This window comes from Amblyomma maculatum, chromosome 6 (genome assembly GCF_055883805.1).
Source record: "Amblyomma maculatum isolate TAMU_Amacu chromosome 6, ASM5588380v1, whole genome shotgun sequence".
NCBI classification, from domain to species: Eukaryota; Metazoa; Arthropoda; class Arachnida; order Ixodida; family Ixodidae; genus Amblyomma; species Amblyomma maculatum.
Genome location: NC_139349.1, coordinates 93,877,831 through 93,892,358, shown reverse-complemented (window position 1 = coordinate 93,892,358; position 14,528 = coordinate 93,877,831). Strand labels below are relative to the sequence as shown.

The following is a 14,528-nucleotide window of genomic DNA, read 5'->3' as shown; positions in this document are numbered from 1 at the left end:
CGCACAAGACAACAAAGTAGCAATATCTTTTTACGCGGCGGTAGCAAAACAAAGTAAACTCACTGATCTCGATTAACGCACATAGTTTTGGCAGGTGACTAAAATGGTTTGGCCTTTTATGGTACTCGATATGGCAACAGCATCTAATATGTCAGCCTCCAATGGTTTTCAGTCTTGTTTTCAGTGGTTTCTGTTTTTGCTTACGATGGGTGAAAGCAAAATGTAAACGTAACGGTTATGGTCTATGAAATTGCAGCACAAAATGTCTAAAATTGTCGAAAAGACTGTAAACTCTCTCCAGGCTTATGTCAGCCGAAACATACTGAGGGGAGAGTTTTTACTACAGGAGTTTACGCTTGAGATCGGCTCTGCCGCGACCAAAGAGGTAGGTTTTAGTTTCCTTCCAAATTTGTGCAGGCATTGCTAACGTTGTGTCGCTTCTTCAAGGATGAAAACGAGATCGTGGCGCGTAAACTTTTGGCTTTGGAGCAGGACATGAAAGACTGCACTAAAACTGTAAGAAATGTTATTCCCTGCTGTTAACTGTCATTCTATGAAACAGTGAGAGACCGCGGTTCGTTTGAACGCTTTCATTGCGTCTTTGCTAGGACCGTCTAGAAGAGTATCTTCTTCAAGCTATGTTCCTTGAAATGATGGGGCATCCAACACCGTTCGCTTATGTTCATGCCGTCAAGCTTCTGCAACAAGGGCAACTCAGCCAAAAGCTGATAGGTGAGGCGTGAAGCATCATACATCAACAGACACGTTCGCTCACTATCGTTTTTCTTTTTTCTTTTTTCAGGTTACCTTGCAACGGCTGCGTTTTTAGATCCGAACCATGAACTGGTTGTACTTCTTATCAACAGCATTCAGAGGGTAAACTGATTATTTAAAAAAAATTCGTGTGACTTCTTCAGGCAGAGATGTTTCAAACAAACTTACTCATCCAACTGTTGCTATCTCTAGGATTTGACAAGCAAAGTCTCACTTGTAGTCGTCATGGCTCTTGAAATCATACCGAAGCTTATTCATAGTGATTTTGCATATGTCGTTCAACCACTGGTCGTCGAGAAGACAAAACACTACAGGTAATTCCGACTATATTTCCTTAACTCTCTGCAGAAGGAGTTATTACACTACTTATATGAAAACTGAAAACATTAGGGTAAAACTGTGTTAAACTAGGTGCATTTCTCGGGGCAAGTTGCTACACACAAGAGCCATTTTCCTCAATGTGTTTGTCTTTTGTTAGCGTTCACTTCATCGCAAGATATACAAGCACCTTAAAGTTACATTTTCCTAGAGTATTGTGTGCATTTTTCTGTCACCTGTTATTAGGGAAGCCAGGTTGTTTAACATCGCCTGCATAGTAGCTGAAGTGGCATGCAAACATGCTATTTAGTGTAGGCTCACAGAAGTTTCTCTGTTCACTGTTGCTTGTAGAATTTTATTTCAGTCAGTGCAGCGACACAATATTTTTCACTGCTTAATGTGTGACATCCAACAGACCTGAACATACTGGTAGCCTTATGTCGATACTGCTTGTTTGTTCTGGAAGATAAGCTTTGTTACGTTTGCTTGTTCTGTTCACATAGCTTTTAATTTTTTAGCTTTTAATTAGCTTTCGGAGGCCTATCATACCCAGCTTGTGTAATGTGCACTAGTGGGAAGGCAGCGCTAGTTGTATCAACCTGCACCATTGCATTAAACCCATTACATGCTGCTACAAATGAGTGGTTTTTGATGAAAATGCATCAAGGCGGTTAATACTATTCCAGCAACCTGTGACTGGGTAGAAAGCAAAAAGGCTGACGGTGCCACCTAATGTTCTCCAGCTTCTGACAAATGTGCACAAGCATGGCTCTGGCTTCTTCGCCCGATATGTGGCAAGAAAGATGAATAATGGAATCCAACCTGACCACATTTCGCCCTGTAACCATTTGCTGCCTCGTGTTAATGCACAGTGTGCTCCTGTATGACACGGCAAATGGACATGCAAAGAGAAAGTTGAATTTAAGAGGCTCAAGTGGGGCTACACTTGAGTCCAGCCAAATTTATTGGGCTTCTGGGTAGTAAGGTCAAGTCTACCATAAGTTCAGTGTAAGATCATGAGAAAGGTTCTGGATGTATTCCAGCTAGTAGCTTGATGCAGGAACCTCAATGATGCTTTCTATAATAGTATCGTCAACATCCAAGCTTTTGGTTTGTCGGTGCAGTAGAACCACATTAGTTCAAACTTTCTGCATAGAGAGTGGGCTTGTACAATTGGAAGGCCTAACTAAATTGAGCTGTGTGTGCATGCGTGATCTCTAGCTTTCACCATTGCAGGATGCTTTCCACCACACGAGCTCGAATTATATATGTCACAGGGCTAGGAAGCCTGAACATTGTCTCTTTATTGGCACCACTTTAAAATTAAGCAGGCAGATGCATGGGAAACACACAGTAACACCGCAATTGCTTGTGTGCAATTCCTTTATTCATTCCTGCTTTCGCTAACCGAGTTCCTGCAGTGGAAGCGTCCTTGAGCGCTAAAAGTGCACTGTAGAAACGTGTGTATTTTCGAACTCTTACAGGTTTTATTTTTTTATTTCAACTTTTAAAAAAGAACCAGGCCAAAGGGATAAAAAGAAATATATATATATATACACACACATAAGTGTTTATCAACATTCTCCTCAATTTTAACAGAAAAATTGGCACTGATGTCAGCGGTGCCACATTTCACTCGTTTTTGTTATAGAAGCAATTAGTAGATTTTGAGGTATTCAGAAAATAAGACTATCAATTATGGAAGGTTAGGCCAAATATGAAATAGTTGCGCCTGCACTTCAGTTTTCACTTTGGTTTTGGTTTTCACATAATCATTAGCATAGAGTCATAATCTGTCACATCATGTGAAAGACCACCCACCAAACTGGCTATTGCGTTGACTGGATCAGGCTTAAAAAAATTCTTTTGGCTTGACCGTTTGCTTGTTTGGGCTAACACTCCGCACGTAGGTGGCATTTAGGGGTAATTTTTGTGCTGTACTATGTTTGGATGGGGTGCATCTTTTATTCAGCAAGAATTAATCATAAATTCTTGTGTGCAGTTGAGGGCAAATCAAAACAGCTAGCTTTCTTGTGAAAGTTAGTGTGAATCTCTCGCCCGTCAAAGTAACCAGTGCTCACCTCCTCAGCCTGGAGGAGTGCTCATTCTTCCAATGGGTGCAGCTGGTGCTACGGTTACCACTGCTGTAAAACTCATTATTTTTGTTCACCGTGGCTACAGACAACAAAGACTTAAAGAACTATAGACACCAAATTTTGATAGCATTTTTCTTCTTGGTAATGATGCGTAAGTCATTCCTGTATATCGATCCGCATGCAGTTTTTGCCTACGACCGCTAATTAATTTATAATTGAATTTTCTTTTCTCACCAGTTTCGGTTTCGCCAGCCAAGATATGGCTGTGACGTCACGATCATGTCTTGATGCACGGCACGAAAGAACAGCGATATAATCGCTCATTCTTCACTTGTAATGATTCCTGTTCTTGAGGCAGGCTGGCTTTACCATTGTAGTGATTTCAAATGACACAGCAGTGATTATATCGCTGTATTTTCATCCTTCACATGACCTAGACTTGACTGTGACGTCACAGCCATCTCTCGGCTGTTGAAACCGAAACCGAAGCAGATGAGAAAAGAAATTCGATTATAAATTATTCAGCAGTCGTAGGTGAATGCAACATGGTGATCCATCCTAGGCATCATTACAAACGATGAAACACGAACCTGCAAATTAGGTGTCTATAGTCCTTTAACCCTTCGAGTGTCGAACATTTTTCAACAAAATTTACCCCCAGTGTGAAATTTTTTATTGCAGATTTGAAACAAACAAAATTCTGAAAGTGTGGATAAATAGGCGGAAAATATGTGGCGAGAGTATCAGTCATAGCATCAACGAAACTAACTAAGCAGGAGAGAAATGGCACCCTGTTAGTGTCGATAAGCAGAGAGGGTACCAACAAAGATAAAAATCAGCCTCAACGAACCACCGCTAGCATCTTGACAAAGATAGAGGTCAGCTTTTGCGTTTTCGTTGCGATCGCGCATAGAAACCAAAACCATGAGGGCACACCGTTGCAAACAACGCCCAACACAACAGTCACGGTCAGCTCTTTTTTCCTCCACAACATAGTAGCATAAACCATTTTTATTGCTTCTTGTACTTTCTAGAAGATGGCAGCACCTCGCACAGTAAGCACGTCTCTTCAGAGGGGTGTGAAAATTCAAATGCACGCTCAGTGCAGTACAAGTACAGCAAAAAACCTGCGAGATGGTATTTAGCCATGGCACCTTTGCAACAAAAACACTCAAAGGATTGAGCATTAACTTTCACCAAATCAGTTAAGTACCCCACTCAAAACATAGTTTCTGAATTCCCAAATTACCACTGAATGCCAGCTCTGCAAAATTTCAGTGAAGTTCAATCATTTTTTAGTGTTTTAGCACCAGGACTGTCAGTCCAACTGTGAACCGTTGTTTGTTTTTCTGTCTGAAGCAATCTAGACCTGCAGAAAGAAATAAAATAAGTGTGGCCAAAATGATTTGAGCCTGGGTGTAGAACCTGTGGCTGCGTGAACTGATTAGCTTCACTGGTCACCTCATGAGAGCACTATGTGATCCAGCGGGCGATCACCTTGCACGTTTAACTGCCACTCACTCGTGCTGTGCATTGCATGCCATTGTCTTCATCAACTTCTCGCTGTGTGCAATGAATTCAAAACGCACGTCATTGCGTTGCCCTTTTGTAATGTGTTCAAGAGTAACAAACCTTTATAGTATGCTCCAACTAAGGTCTTCGGCCACCGATTTTGCCAATCTTTTCCTGAAGCATGACCTTGAAACCCTAGCATCAAATGTAAAGGGAAGGGAAATGCAATGTGCTAGCACACATACTTTTCATTTGGCCAGCTAAGCTAACTTTGTTGTAACTTTTCTTTTTTACGATGTGCTGCAAACGACGCAGCAGTCAGTAGGTGTAAAGTTCTGTTTTAACCAAGCCGTACAAACGTGCTTATGTGGTCTAGGAGTGGTGTGTCTTACTAAGGATCCAAGGGTCCCAGTAGGTTTGATTTGCATCTCAAAAGTGTTGCCCAAAGAGGTGGTGGCTTCAGAGAGATGAACAGACATTGGCGAAATCGGGGACTGGTGGGTCTAGTGCTAGCAAAAAAAAAATGCTGCAGACCTGGCTACAGTGACTGCCTGTAATTTTGTAGATTCAGCTCTTCGTGCAACGCATTGTAATATTTAAAGCAAAGCACTCTGTATTAGCATCTTTATGCTATCAATATCAGTCTCCTGCTTCAAAACACAAGGAAGCTGCTCAACATAAAATTTGCTCTTGCTACAAAGGCAGCTCCAAAATTCACCTAGCAATACCCACCACTATATTGTAAAGGCAGCATTTTGTGTTGGTTTTCATTCTGTCCCACATCGTATTTCATTGTGTGCCCGCCGTGGTGGTGCAGTGGTTAGTGCGCTCGACTACTGTGCCCAAGGATGCGGGATTGAATCCCGGCCGCAGCTGCTGCTTTTCGATGGAGGCGACAAGCAAGGCAACCATGTTGCTGTGTGATGTTAGTGCTCGTTAAAGAACTGCAGGTGGTCGAAATTTTCGGAGCCCTCCACTACGCCATCTCTCATAGCCTGAGTTGCTTTGGGAACATTTAATCCCCAAGCGTATTGTACAATGAATTTTAAATCGCTTGTTACAGTCTGTTCTCTTTCTTTTTATCTTTTTTTAATGAATCCAATGTCAGTTTATGGTTGATTATTTTTTTTGTTTAAACTACGCCTGTAAACGGAGCATGATTTTTCATTCTGATTGCAATCATGGCTTCTGTATCCGGCATTAGAAGGCATTATTTCCCCAAATGAAATTGTGCTGGCATCTAATGCCAGCCTTTACATACCGCATACCACACGACTGCCAGCTTCAGATAGGCAACCAATGAAAAATGCAAGAAAGAAATAACGTGCTCCATTTACTTCTGTCCGCACCTGTACATAATACATATTTAGCCTATGAGTTTTCTTTCTTAGCAGTATAAAAGCTCTTGCACATCATCCATGGCAGTCCAATGTTCTGGAGGGATGAGAACGAGAGTTCCTTCGACCACAGAGAGATTTGAAGCCCTGGCAGTGCATTGCAAGATCCAGAAACAAACACTGTGTGCTGTATATTAACACAGTAGCGTTAAAGGCCCCATTCACTGAAAATCCGCCGATGTCGGCGTCTAGAGAAGAATCACGAGCCTGGTGCAGGCAGGCGATTGCTGGCAGCTGACATAGCCGAGCACTAACGGGACATAGGGTTGCCTGACATTACATTTTGCAGAAGCTTGCAACTCATGCCTCTTTTTTCACATGGAAGAGTGTTATCAGAATTGGCCTGCCCGTACCCTCATATTCACGTTACCCCTAGGTCATGCAGGCACGTTCATACAGCTTGGCTAAAGCAGGGCTTTATACGTGGGCTGGTAGCCTACGCTATTGCGCCATGCCCTTAAAGGCAAAGCTTAAGTGTTCCCCCATAATGTTTATGCCAAAGAGTGTACGTGTACTTTCAGTAATATATGGGGAAGACTGATTAAAGTCTACCTAGTTGGAGGTTGCGCCTGAAAGCTACTTTCTTTTCATTCAGAAAGAATCTCGCGTATCTGACATTGTGTCATGGGAAAGTCCTAGGATATCATTAGCATGTTACCTTTCGTTCTAACCCATGGTCAGCTTTGTGGCATCACCCTAAAATCTTGAAAATTGACTTTAGTGTAACAAGCGAAGTAAAAAAGAGAGAGATAAAGAAAGAAACAGAGGATAGCTAGCTGCATACTGCACGCTCGCTGCTCATTTTTCAAAGCAGAATGATTTTGTATTAAGCAGACTGGAACCCGAAGCCACAGCATCGCCGTATGCTTTCATATATACTGCACTTTTATATATATGAACGACGCCATGCCAGCCATCCAGAGACTTATGTCTGTTGTAAATGCTGTGCTTCGATCATGTAGAATGAGCCTTTTCTCTTTTCCTTTTTTCAGTTCTGCTGTGCGGAAAGCAGCTCTCGTAGCGCTCCAGCACTGCCACTCCCAGTGTGGTTCTAGTCAGATTCCGGTGTCCTTGCTGCCGCTTTTGGAAAGAGGACTGGCAGACTCTGAGTTTAATGTGGTCGCATCAGCAGCTCAGTGCATACAAACATGCGCAAAGGTGTGACTTGCCTTTATGTAACAATTTGCCTTCGCTTAATGATAGTATAAAGTACTCGCAGGTTATCTCTAGCAGCTTACCGGTATTGCTCAAGAGGAAGGTTTCATCTTACCGGTACTCACCTATGGGGCTGAATCGTGGAAGATAACGCAGAGGGTTCTACTTAAGTTTAGGACAATGAAGAGAGCTATGAAATGGAAAATGGTAGGTGTAACGTTAAGAGATAGGAAGTGTGTAGAGTGGGTCAGAGAAACGACTCGAGTTACTGACTTTCTAGTGGAAATCAAGAAGAAGAAATGGGTATGGGCAGGACATGTAGTCCGAAGAGAGAATAACCGTTAATCGTCAAGGGTAACAAGTTGGATTCCAAGGGAAGGAAAGAAAGCGTAGCAGGGGGTGACAGAAAGTCTGGTGGGCGGATAAGGTTACGAAGGTCGCAGGGGTCAAGTGGATGCAGCTAGCGCAGGATTGGGTTGATTGGAGTAATATGGGAGATACCCTCCCTCTGCAGTGGGTGTAGTCCAGCTGGGGAGGATGATGATTTTAGCTTGATGATATTGAACAGTAATTTTTTCAGATTTCCTAATATCCCATAATATTCTTGCTACCTTATTGCAGGCTGTATGATATATAATGGGAAAACTAGCTGTAATGATAATAACAGTATTTGATCCTCTGGTCAGTTGCAGCTATAATATTAATGTGCATTTTTCTTTCAATTTTGAGCTCACTGCCTTTTCTGCCAATTCTTTGGCAGAGCTCGTAAAGTTGATTGAACAAAACTGCTTAAGGAGTGATAGGAGTCTCGCAATACTCTATAACGGTGTTTTACGGTATTACGAAAAACTTCATTAATTCTAACATTCTGTTTATTTTTGTGGATCTAGGTTTTTGTTGTTGCAACAGCAAATCTCGTGGCATAAAATTACAGACAAAATGCCCAAAGGAAGTCCGGCAAGATTTATACATTTTGGTTATTTGGGTTTTCCAGATTATGGGAGCTTCACCTTTTAGCAGTTTTACACATTAGCAGCTTTTTAGAGTGAAGGTGGGAGGGGGAGCATTTTCTAAATTCAATTGACCTTTTTGCTGGTTTATTTATTTTGTGATTTTAACTAACAGGGCGACAGTGGTGCAGCGGTTCATCACTTGTGCTTACCATTGCTGGACGTTCTGAGTCAGCTAAGGTTGAAGAGGGTGCACAGTGATTATGAGTTTGGAGGAATTTCGGCACCTTGGATTCAGCTGACCATTCTCGGTGCCCTGGGCCACTTGCAACTCAATACAGAGCAAGTATTGCTGGCTGTATTTTTTACATTCCTTTAGTTATTTGTTTGTTTTTTTCATTATCAATTGAAATATTTGTCATTGCTATTGGTAAATTGAACAAATAGTTTGGTGTTATAAAAGTGATCTGGTTCAGGAATAGGAAACAAACCATTTTATCTGGGTAATAGAGTTATATGTCCTACTAGTACCTTAGAGTTTCTTATTTTTATACAGTTGAATAGAAATAGTTCTTATTTTTATACAGTTGAATAGAAATAGTCGGTTTGTGGATTCATAGTGCTTTTATTTAGCTGGAACGTGCAGGCAGGAACCAAAGAAATCTGTAGAAATATCAGGCAGATCGGAAATTGAGCTGGCGTTAGTGTATGCCTTGCATGTGATAAAATGAAGTCCACTTGTCAAGTAACTCTGTTCAAATAACTTGGACTCGAATTAGTATTCCTGCTTCTTACAGCAGAAGCAACAACCTGTAAGACCTTTCTTGAGTGCGGGCGTACATAATATGTTGTTACTATATTTTTCTCGAAACTTGGCGCTTTACTTTTTTTTTTCTATGCATCGAACTTTTTTTGTGCTTCTTGTTTTCTCTCAGGGAACTGGAAAGAGTCCTAGGTGCAGTAAAGGAAATTCTGGACTCAAGAGTGGTTAATCAAACCATTTATTATGGTATGCTGCCTGCATCTTTTACATTGATTACCTAGCCTTTCCGCAAGCTGGCTCTTAGGTTTGTTCTGTTCTCCGGTGACATATTTCTGCTCATAAGGGTCTGTGTTATTGTCGGAAACATGTAAGCTCAGGCGCTGTGAATATCTTGATGGTTTGATTCCATTTTAAATGAGTAGAGCAGTAGTATATATATTTTCTGCAGGACATCTGCACTGAGGGCTGAATTCGGTTTTCTTTTATAATGAACATATCTTTATGCTTGGCTAACCTTTTATGCTTGTGAATGTCACTTAGTCGCTTGGTAACTGTGCAATGTCAACGCAGGTTAAAGATCCCCAGGTGGACGAAATTACACCGTAGCCATCCACTATGGCCCTTTTCCTCTCTTTCCACTTTCACTGCCACTTCTCTCCCTTCCCTTATGATGTGGTTCAGGTGTCCACAGAAAGAAGTGTGACAGATACTGTGCCTTTCCCTTCCTGTGAACCAATTATTATTATTATTATTATTATTAATGTCGCCCCATTGGTCTCTCGTTGCTTTTTGCTCATTATGGCACCACTTTACCTGAGCTGATTACTGCATGTAACAACATTATATGTATAATCTCAGGAGTGTTTTTTGTGCCTTTTATATCACAGATTTGAAGGAACATTTGTTGCAAAAGTTTATGGCCCAAGTTTTTATTCGGTTTATATTTAGAAGGTTTACTTTAGAACATAGGCTTTCCTAAATTTTCTTATAGGTGAATAAAAAATTACTAATGCCAAAAGTGTATGAATTTTTCAGAAATTTGGCTAAGAGACACACTGTCACTGATGTGTAAATATTAAATTGAAATCCAAATGCCCTAACATACTTTCTGATCGAACTTCAGAAGTAATTTTTTTTTTACTCAAACTGATAATATATGTTTATATACAAATTTCACAAATTTATCTTTTTTGGTCGCTTTACTGTGAGCACTTTTTTAACTGTAGTTGTCATTATAGTCTTCTCCAGAAAAAGCTGAGGAGCATGCTCCGGATAGATCTGCAATGACTGCCTTACTGGTTATGGTTGTCCTGCAGTGTTAGTTGTGTACGTCACTTTCTTCTTCGTAATGAATAATTTAACAACTTTGCTATGATTTTTATTTTTCAGCAATCATGTGGGAATCGTTGAACACTTTATCAAAGGTGTTGGCCAGTGGAAGCTCCCTCGAAAAGAGTGCGGTAGCCTGCATTGCCCGAATGCTCCATTCGAACAGCACCGACCTCAACTACTCGGGTGAGGAACAACAAAACACTACCCCATTTTACTTTGTATTCATTCTCTTTCTCACATGTGACATATGGAGAATTTTTTTTTTTTTTTGTAATTGGTGTGGTCTGACGTGCATATGCTGTTGGGGCAAAGAGCTATTAACAGATAACTTTGTCATTGCAAGTACCTCCTGATCATTGAATGCACATCATTCATTGATTGTAATTTGTTATTGCAAGCACATCCTGATCATTGAATGCACAGAAAATGTAGAGGAGACCCGAAATGGATATGTTGGTATCATTGCCACTGGTGATTTTTACAAGCTGACAATTTCATTTTGAGAGAGGGGAGTGTGCATGTACACTGATCCCTGATGTAGCCTTGCTGTTGTAGCCAGCAGTCACAGAGTTCCTAATTTTCTTGGCATCACTGTCAGGGCTGCAAGTCCAGATAAAGTTCCAGGAAAGATCATTCCATTTTCAACTCCAAATTTTTGAGCAGTTAATGTACCTGTTTCACTCACAAGTGAATAGTACCATCAAAGGCACAAGTAGATAAACAGTCAAGTTCTGCCAATAACAAGAGTTGTTCCGCTGACGGCTCGAGAAACAACTTCTGTCTGTAACAGTTGTAAGTTGTTGGTAGCTCTGTAGCGTATTTATGAAATGATAAAATGAAACTGAACAAATCTAACATCTGGTGATCAAGCTGTGCAGTTCACTGGCGACAATCATCCCCTCAAAAGTGGACAGGAAGAGTGTGGCCGCGTTGTCACTCACATGGTCACACCTAGACACACCGTGAAAAATATATTTGTGTATTCAAACTTATTTGAATATTTGTATATTCCAGCTGTAAAGTGCCCTGTAGTGTAACACACCATTTGCATTGTGTACCCACATTTCATCTGCAAGGCTTTTGCGTGCACTGTACTGTCATCTGGCTTCAGTAGTATTGCTAACATTGTGAAATCATAGAGTAGTCATTCTTTATTGCTTTTTTTTTTTTTGGCAGGTGTTGATGCATTAGAGCGGGTGCTTGCCAAATGTTGTCCATCAGAAGCCGTAACGTGCCAAGATGTCATCATTGACTGCCTCCATCACACCGATGAGAGTGTACGGATTAAAGTAAGGCTGTCGTCTTTTTTTATGAGATTGTTATAAATGGTAAGAAATGAGCGGAATATTTAGACGTTTAGAAGGAATTACTACTGATGCCTGAAGCTACTAAATGTTCTTAGAAATGGTGACTAGGCATCCGTAGGTATAGTTGTGAATGCTGTTATTTCTAAATTGTTGGATTGCTTACGGGAATGTTTTCGTTACCTTCATTTTAAAGGATTACGGGTGTGTCAGATTTGAGTTGCAATCCTCCTCCTTTTTTTTTTCAGACGCTTAACCTTCTCGTTACCATGGCTAACAAGACAAACGTTGGTGCCATTGTGAATCGAATCCTGAAGTACACATCAGCAACTGTGGATTCCTCTGTGCGGTCATTTGTGTGTGAAAAGATCATCTGCCTGCTGAAGCTATATCCTCTGACAGATACACTATGTTTGCGGCGCTGTTAGTTTTGTTTTCTTTAGCTTCTGATCTCTAATTAACCATCTGTGCAGTTCTGTGCAGTGCTAGTTTGAGATATAGCTGTCATGGGCACATGCTTTTGTTTACATTGAAGTGCTCATTAGCATCTGTGCGTTTGATATGGCCTCCTTGACTCCTAGCACGTATTCAGGAGACGTCCGGTGGTGCGCGACAACTTTTGCAAATTTGCTCGTTGTTGCACCCAGTCACATAGCAGAGGCAACTGTGCTCGACTTCATCAACATCTTCAGCAAAGGTAAGTCAGTCAAGTCATATGTGATCTGTAGTGCTTTAACGCCCCAAAGTGACGCACAGGCTATTGGGGCACCTGGTGGAGAACTCCAATTTAATTTGGACCTCGAGGAGTTCTTCGGCATTCTCTGGCATTGCTCAGGATGGATATTTTTGCATTTCACTTATGTCGAAACGTGGTAGCTGCAGTCTTGCTTGCACCTGTGTCTTTGGAATCGGTATAGCCCCAGAGCCACTATGGAATTTTTCAGTCTGGTATGTGTTTATTCATCGATACATTATTGCACTCATTGCAGAGGATGATGTCTTGCCATGTCTACTTCCCGAGTTGCTGAAGACAGACGTCAGCTGTGTTGGAGAGACTGTATCATTTGCGATGTTGTTGGCCTGGGTAAGTTTAGTTATTTTTTTGCATGCTATTAGGTGCCAGCGGGCACACTTTGACATGCGTTCTACTTAGTTGCATGTTAGAAGCTTCTAAACATGAAAATTTGCATGTTTCTTCATTTAAGCCATGCGGGCATTACAAGATCAGGGGGCAGATGAGCCGTACGTAAAAGTACTGGAAGATATCTATCGTGGCTGCACAGCAACCTGAGGTCTGCATAAAGAAAGAAAGCAATAAAATTTCCATAAAGAAAGGTGTTAGGCAAACAGGCATGATATCCCCAGAAGTATTCAGAGGCTTGGTATGGGAGCAGTTAGAGGTAAGGGTTGGTGGAAAATACCTCAGGGTAATCTGCGATTCACTGATGACATTCCCTTTAAGTAACCCAGGGTACAAATTGCAAAGGATGATTATAATCCAGATAGGAAAAGCAGAAACGTAAGCCTAAAAATTAATATGCAGAAGACTAAGGTAATGTTCAACACCCTAGGAAAGGAACAGCAGTTTACATTCAGTAGAGATAGTAACTGCAGATGCAAGCTGTGAGAAGGAAATAACAAGGAGAATAAGATTACGATGGAGCGCATTTGGCAATTACTTATAATGGCGACTAACAGCTTACCGGTATAACTCGAAAGGAGAGTATATAACAGTTGCATCTTGCCTGTATTCACCTATGGGGCTGAAACGGGGAGGCAGACGAAAAGGGTTCTACTTAAGTTGAGGACAACATAGAAAGATATCGAATGGAAAATAGTCAATGGGACGTTAAGAGATCGGGAGTGTGCTGAGTGGCTCAGAGAAATAGCTTGAGTTAATCATATTGTAGTGGAAATCAAGAAGAAATGAGCATGGGCAAATCATGTAGTGTGAAGAGAGGATAACCGATGGTCGCTAAGAGTAACCAAATTAATTTCAAGGGAAGGGAAGCGTAGCATGGGGCAGCAGAAAGTTAGATAGATAGATGAGGTTATGAAGTTCTCAAGGGTCAGTTGGATGCTGCTTACACAGTAACAAGATAATTGGAGGAGTATGGGAGAGGGCTTCGCCCTGCAGTGGGTATTGTCCGGCTAATGATGGTGATGATGATGCATGTAAGTGGCCACATCTTACGCTGCTTTTTGCGGGATGTTGACAAGGAAGCCTTTTAGCTAGCTGGCAAGCTGCTGATTATCAGAGATTTCCACTACCTCATTGTAACATAACTTGGTACAATTGATTTGTTACCTAGTAGCGATTGGTTTGGAGGATGAAAGAAGATTACAGTGTGTAGGCCTGTTGACTGGCTCCAAACTGGGCCATAATCGCTATCGCATCCATACAGGAGGAAATGGTGGCAGATGCAGAAGAAATTTTTTTGTCGCAAATGGTACAGATGCGGCAGACCTTGGCTTTGGGCTAGAAGCATTCCCAGACTAACTATCTTGTACCTTTGCAGTGTCAGTATTGGGGGTAGTAAATTAAAAAGACTATATACAGTCAGTACTTCTTCACCTGATATTATTTTGAAGTAACACTTACTACAATAACACATGAAAATTTCTGAAAATCATGTGATGGTAACCGTGCCGCCTCGGGATGTCCATGTGCCTTGGTGCACAGAACCATGACGGACAATGGGAGCTGAAAATGTAGCTGTTAAATGCATTCTTTCATTAAAATTGAAAGAACAGGCACACATCAGCTGCATCTGCTAAAACAATGACATTGGCTGCTACGACAGCAATGCCCTTGTACCCCTATGTGACCTGGCATGCATTTCTTTGACGATTATGCAAAAGACAGAATGTAATTATACTAGGTAAAATAACTAGTGCAAAATTGACAAAAATGATGCTACTCAACA

The 14,528-nt window shown here is 41.3% G+C and overlaps 1 protein-coding gene across 1 annotated transcript in view; it reads left to right on the top strand.

Moving 5' to 3' along the window:
* The first annotated feature begins 16 nt into the window (after nt 1-16).
* Nucleotides 17-14,528, top strand: part of LOC146186253 (AP-4 complex subunit epsilon-1-like) — a 35,633-nt gene continuing 21,121 nt past the window's right edge. The window contains exons 1-13 of the mRNA XM_084607112.1: nt 17-385; nt 448-516; nt 609-732; nt 803-876; nt 967-1,088; nt 7,090-7,255; nt 8,378-8,544; nt 9,138-9,211; nt 10,355-10,480; nt 11,474-11,586; nt 11,850-11,989; nt 12,186-12,298; nt 12,591-12,685. Of these exons, the coding sequence (XP_084463238.1) occupies nt 245-385; nt 448-516; nt 609-732; nt 803-876; nt 967-1,088; nt 7,090-7,255; nt 8,378-8,544; nt 9,138-9,211; nt 10,355-10,480; nt 11,474-11,586; nt 11,850-11,989; nt 12,186-12,298; nt 12,591-12,685 (1,524 nt within the window). The 5' untranslated portion in view covers nt 17-244. The remainder of the gene's footprint in view (nt 386-447; nt 517-608; nt 733-802; nt 877-966; nt 1,089-7,089; nt 7,256-8,377; nt 8,545-9,137; nt 9,212-10,354; nt 10,481-11,473; nt 11,587-11,849; nt 11,990-12,185; nt 12,299-12,590; nt 12,686-14,528) is intronic.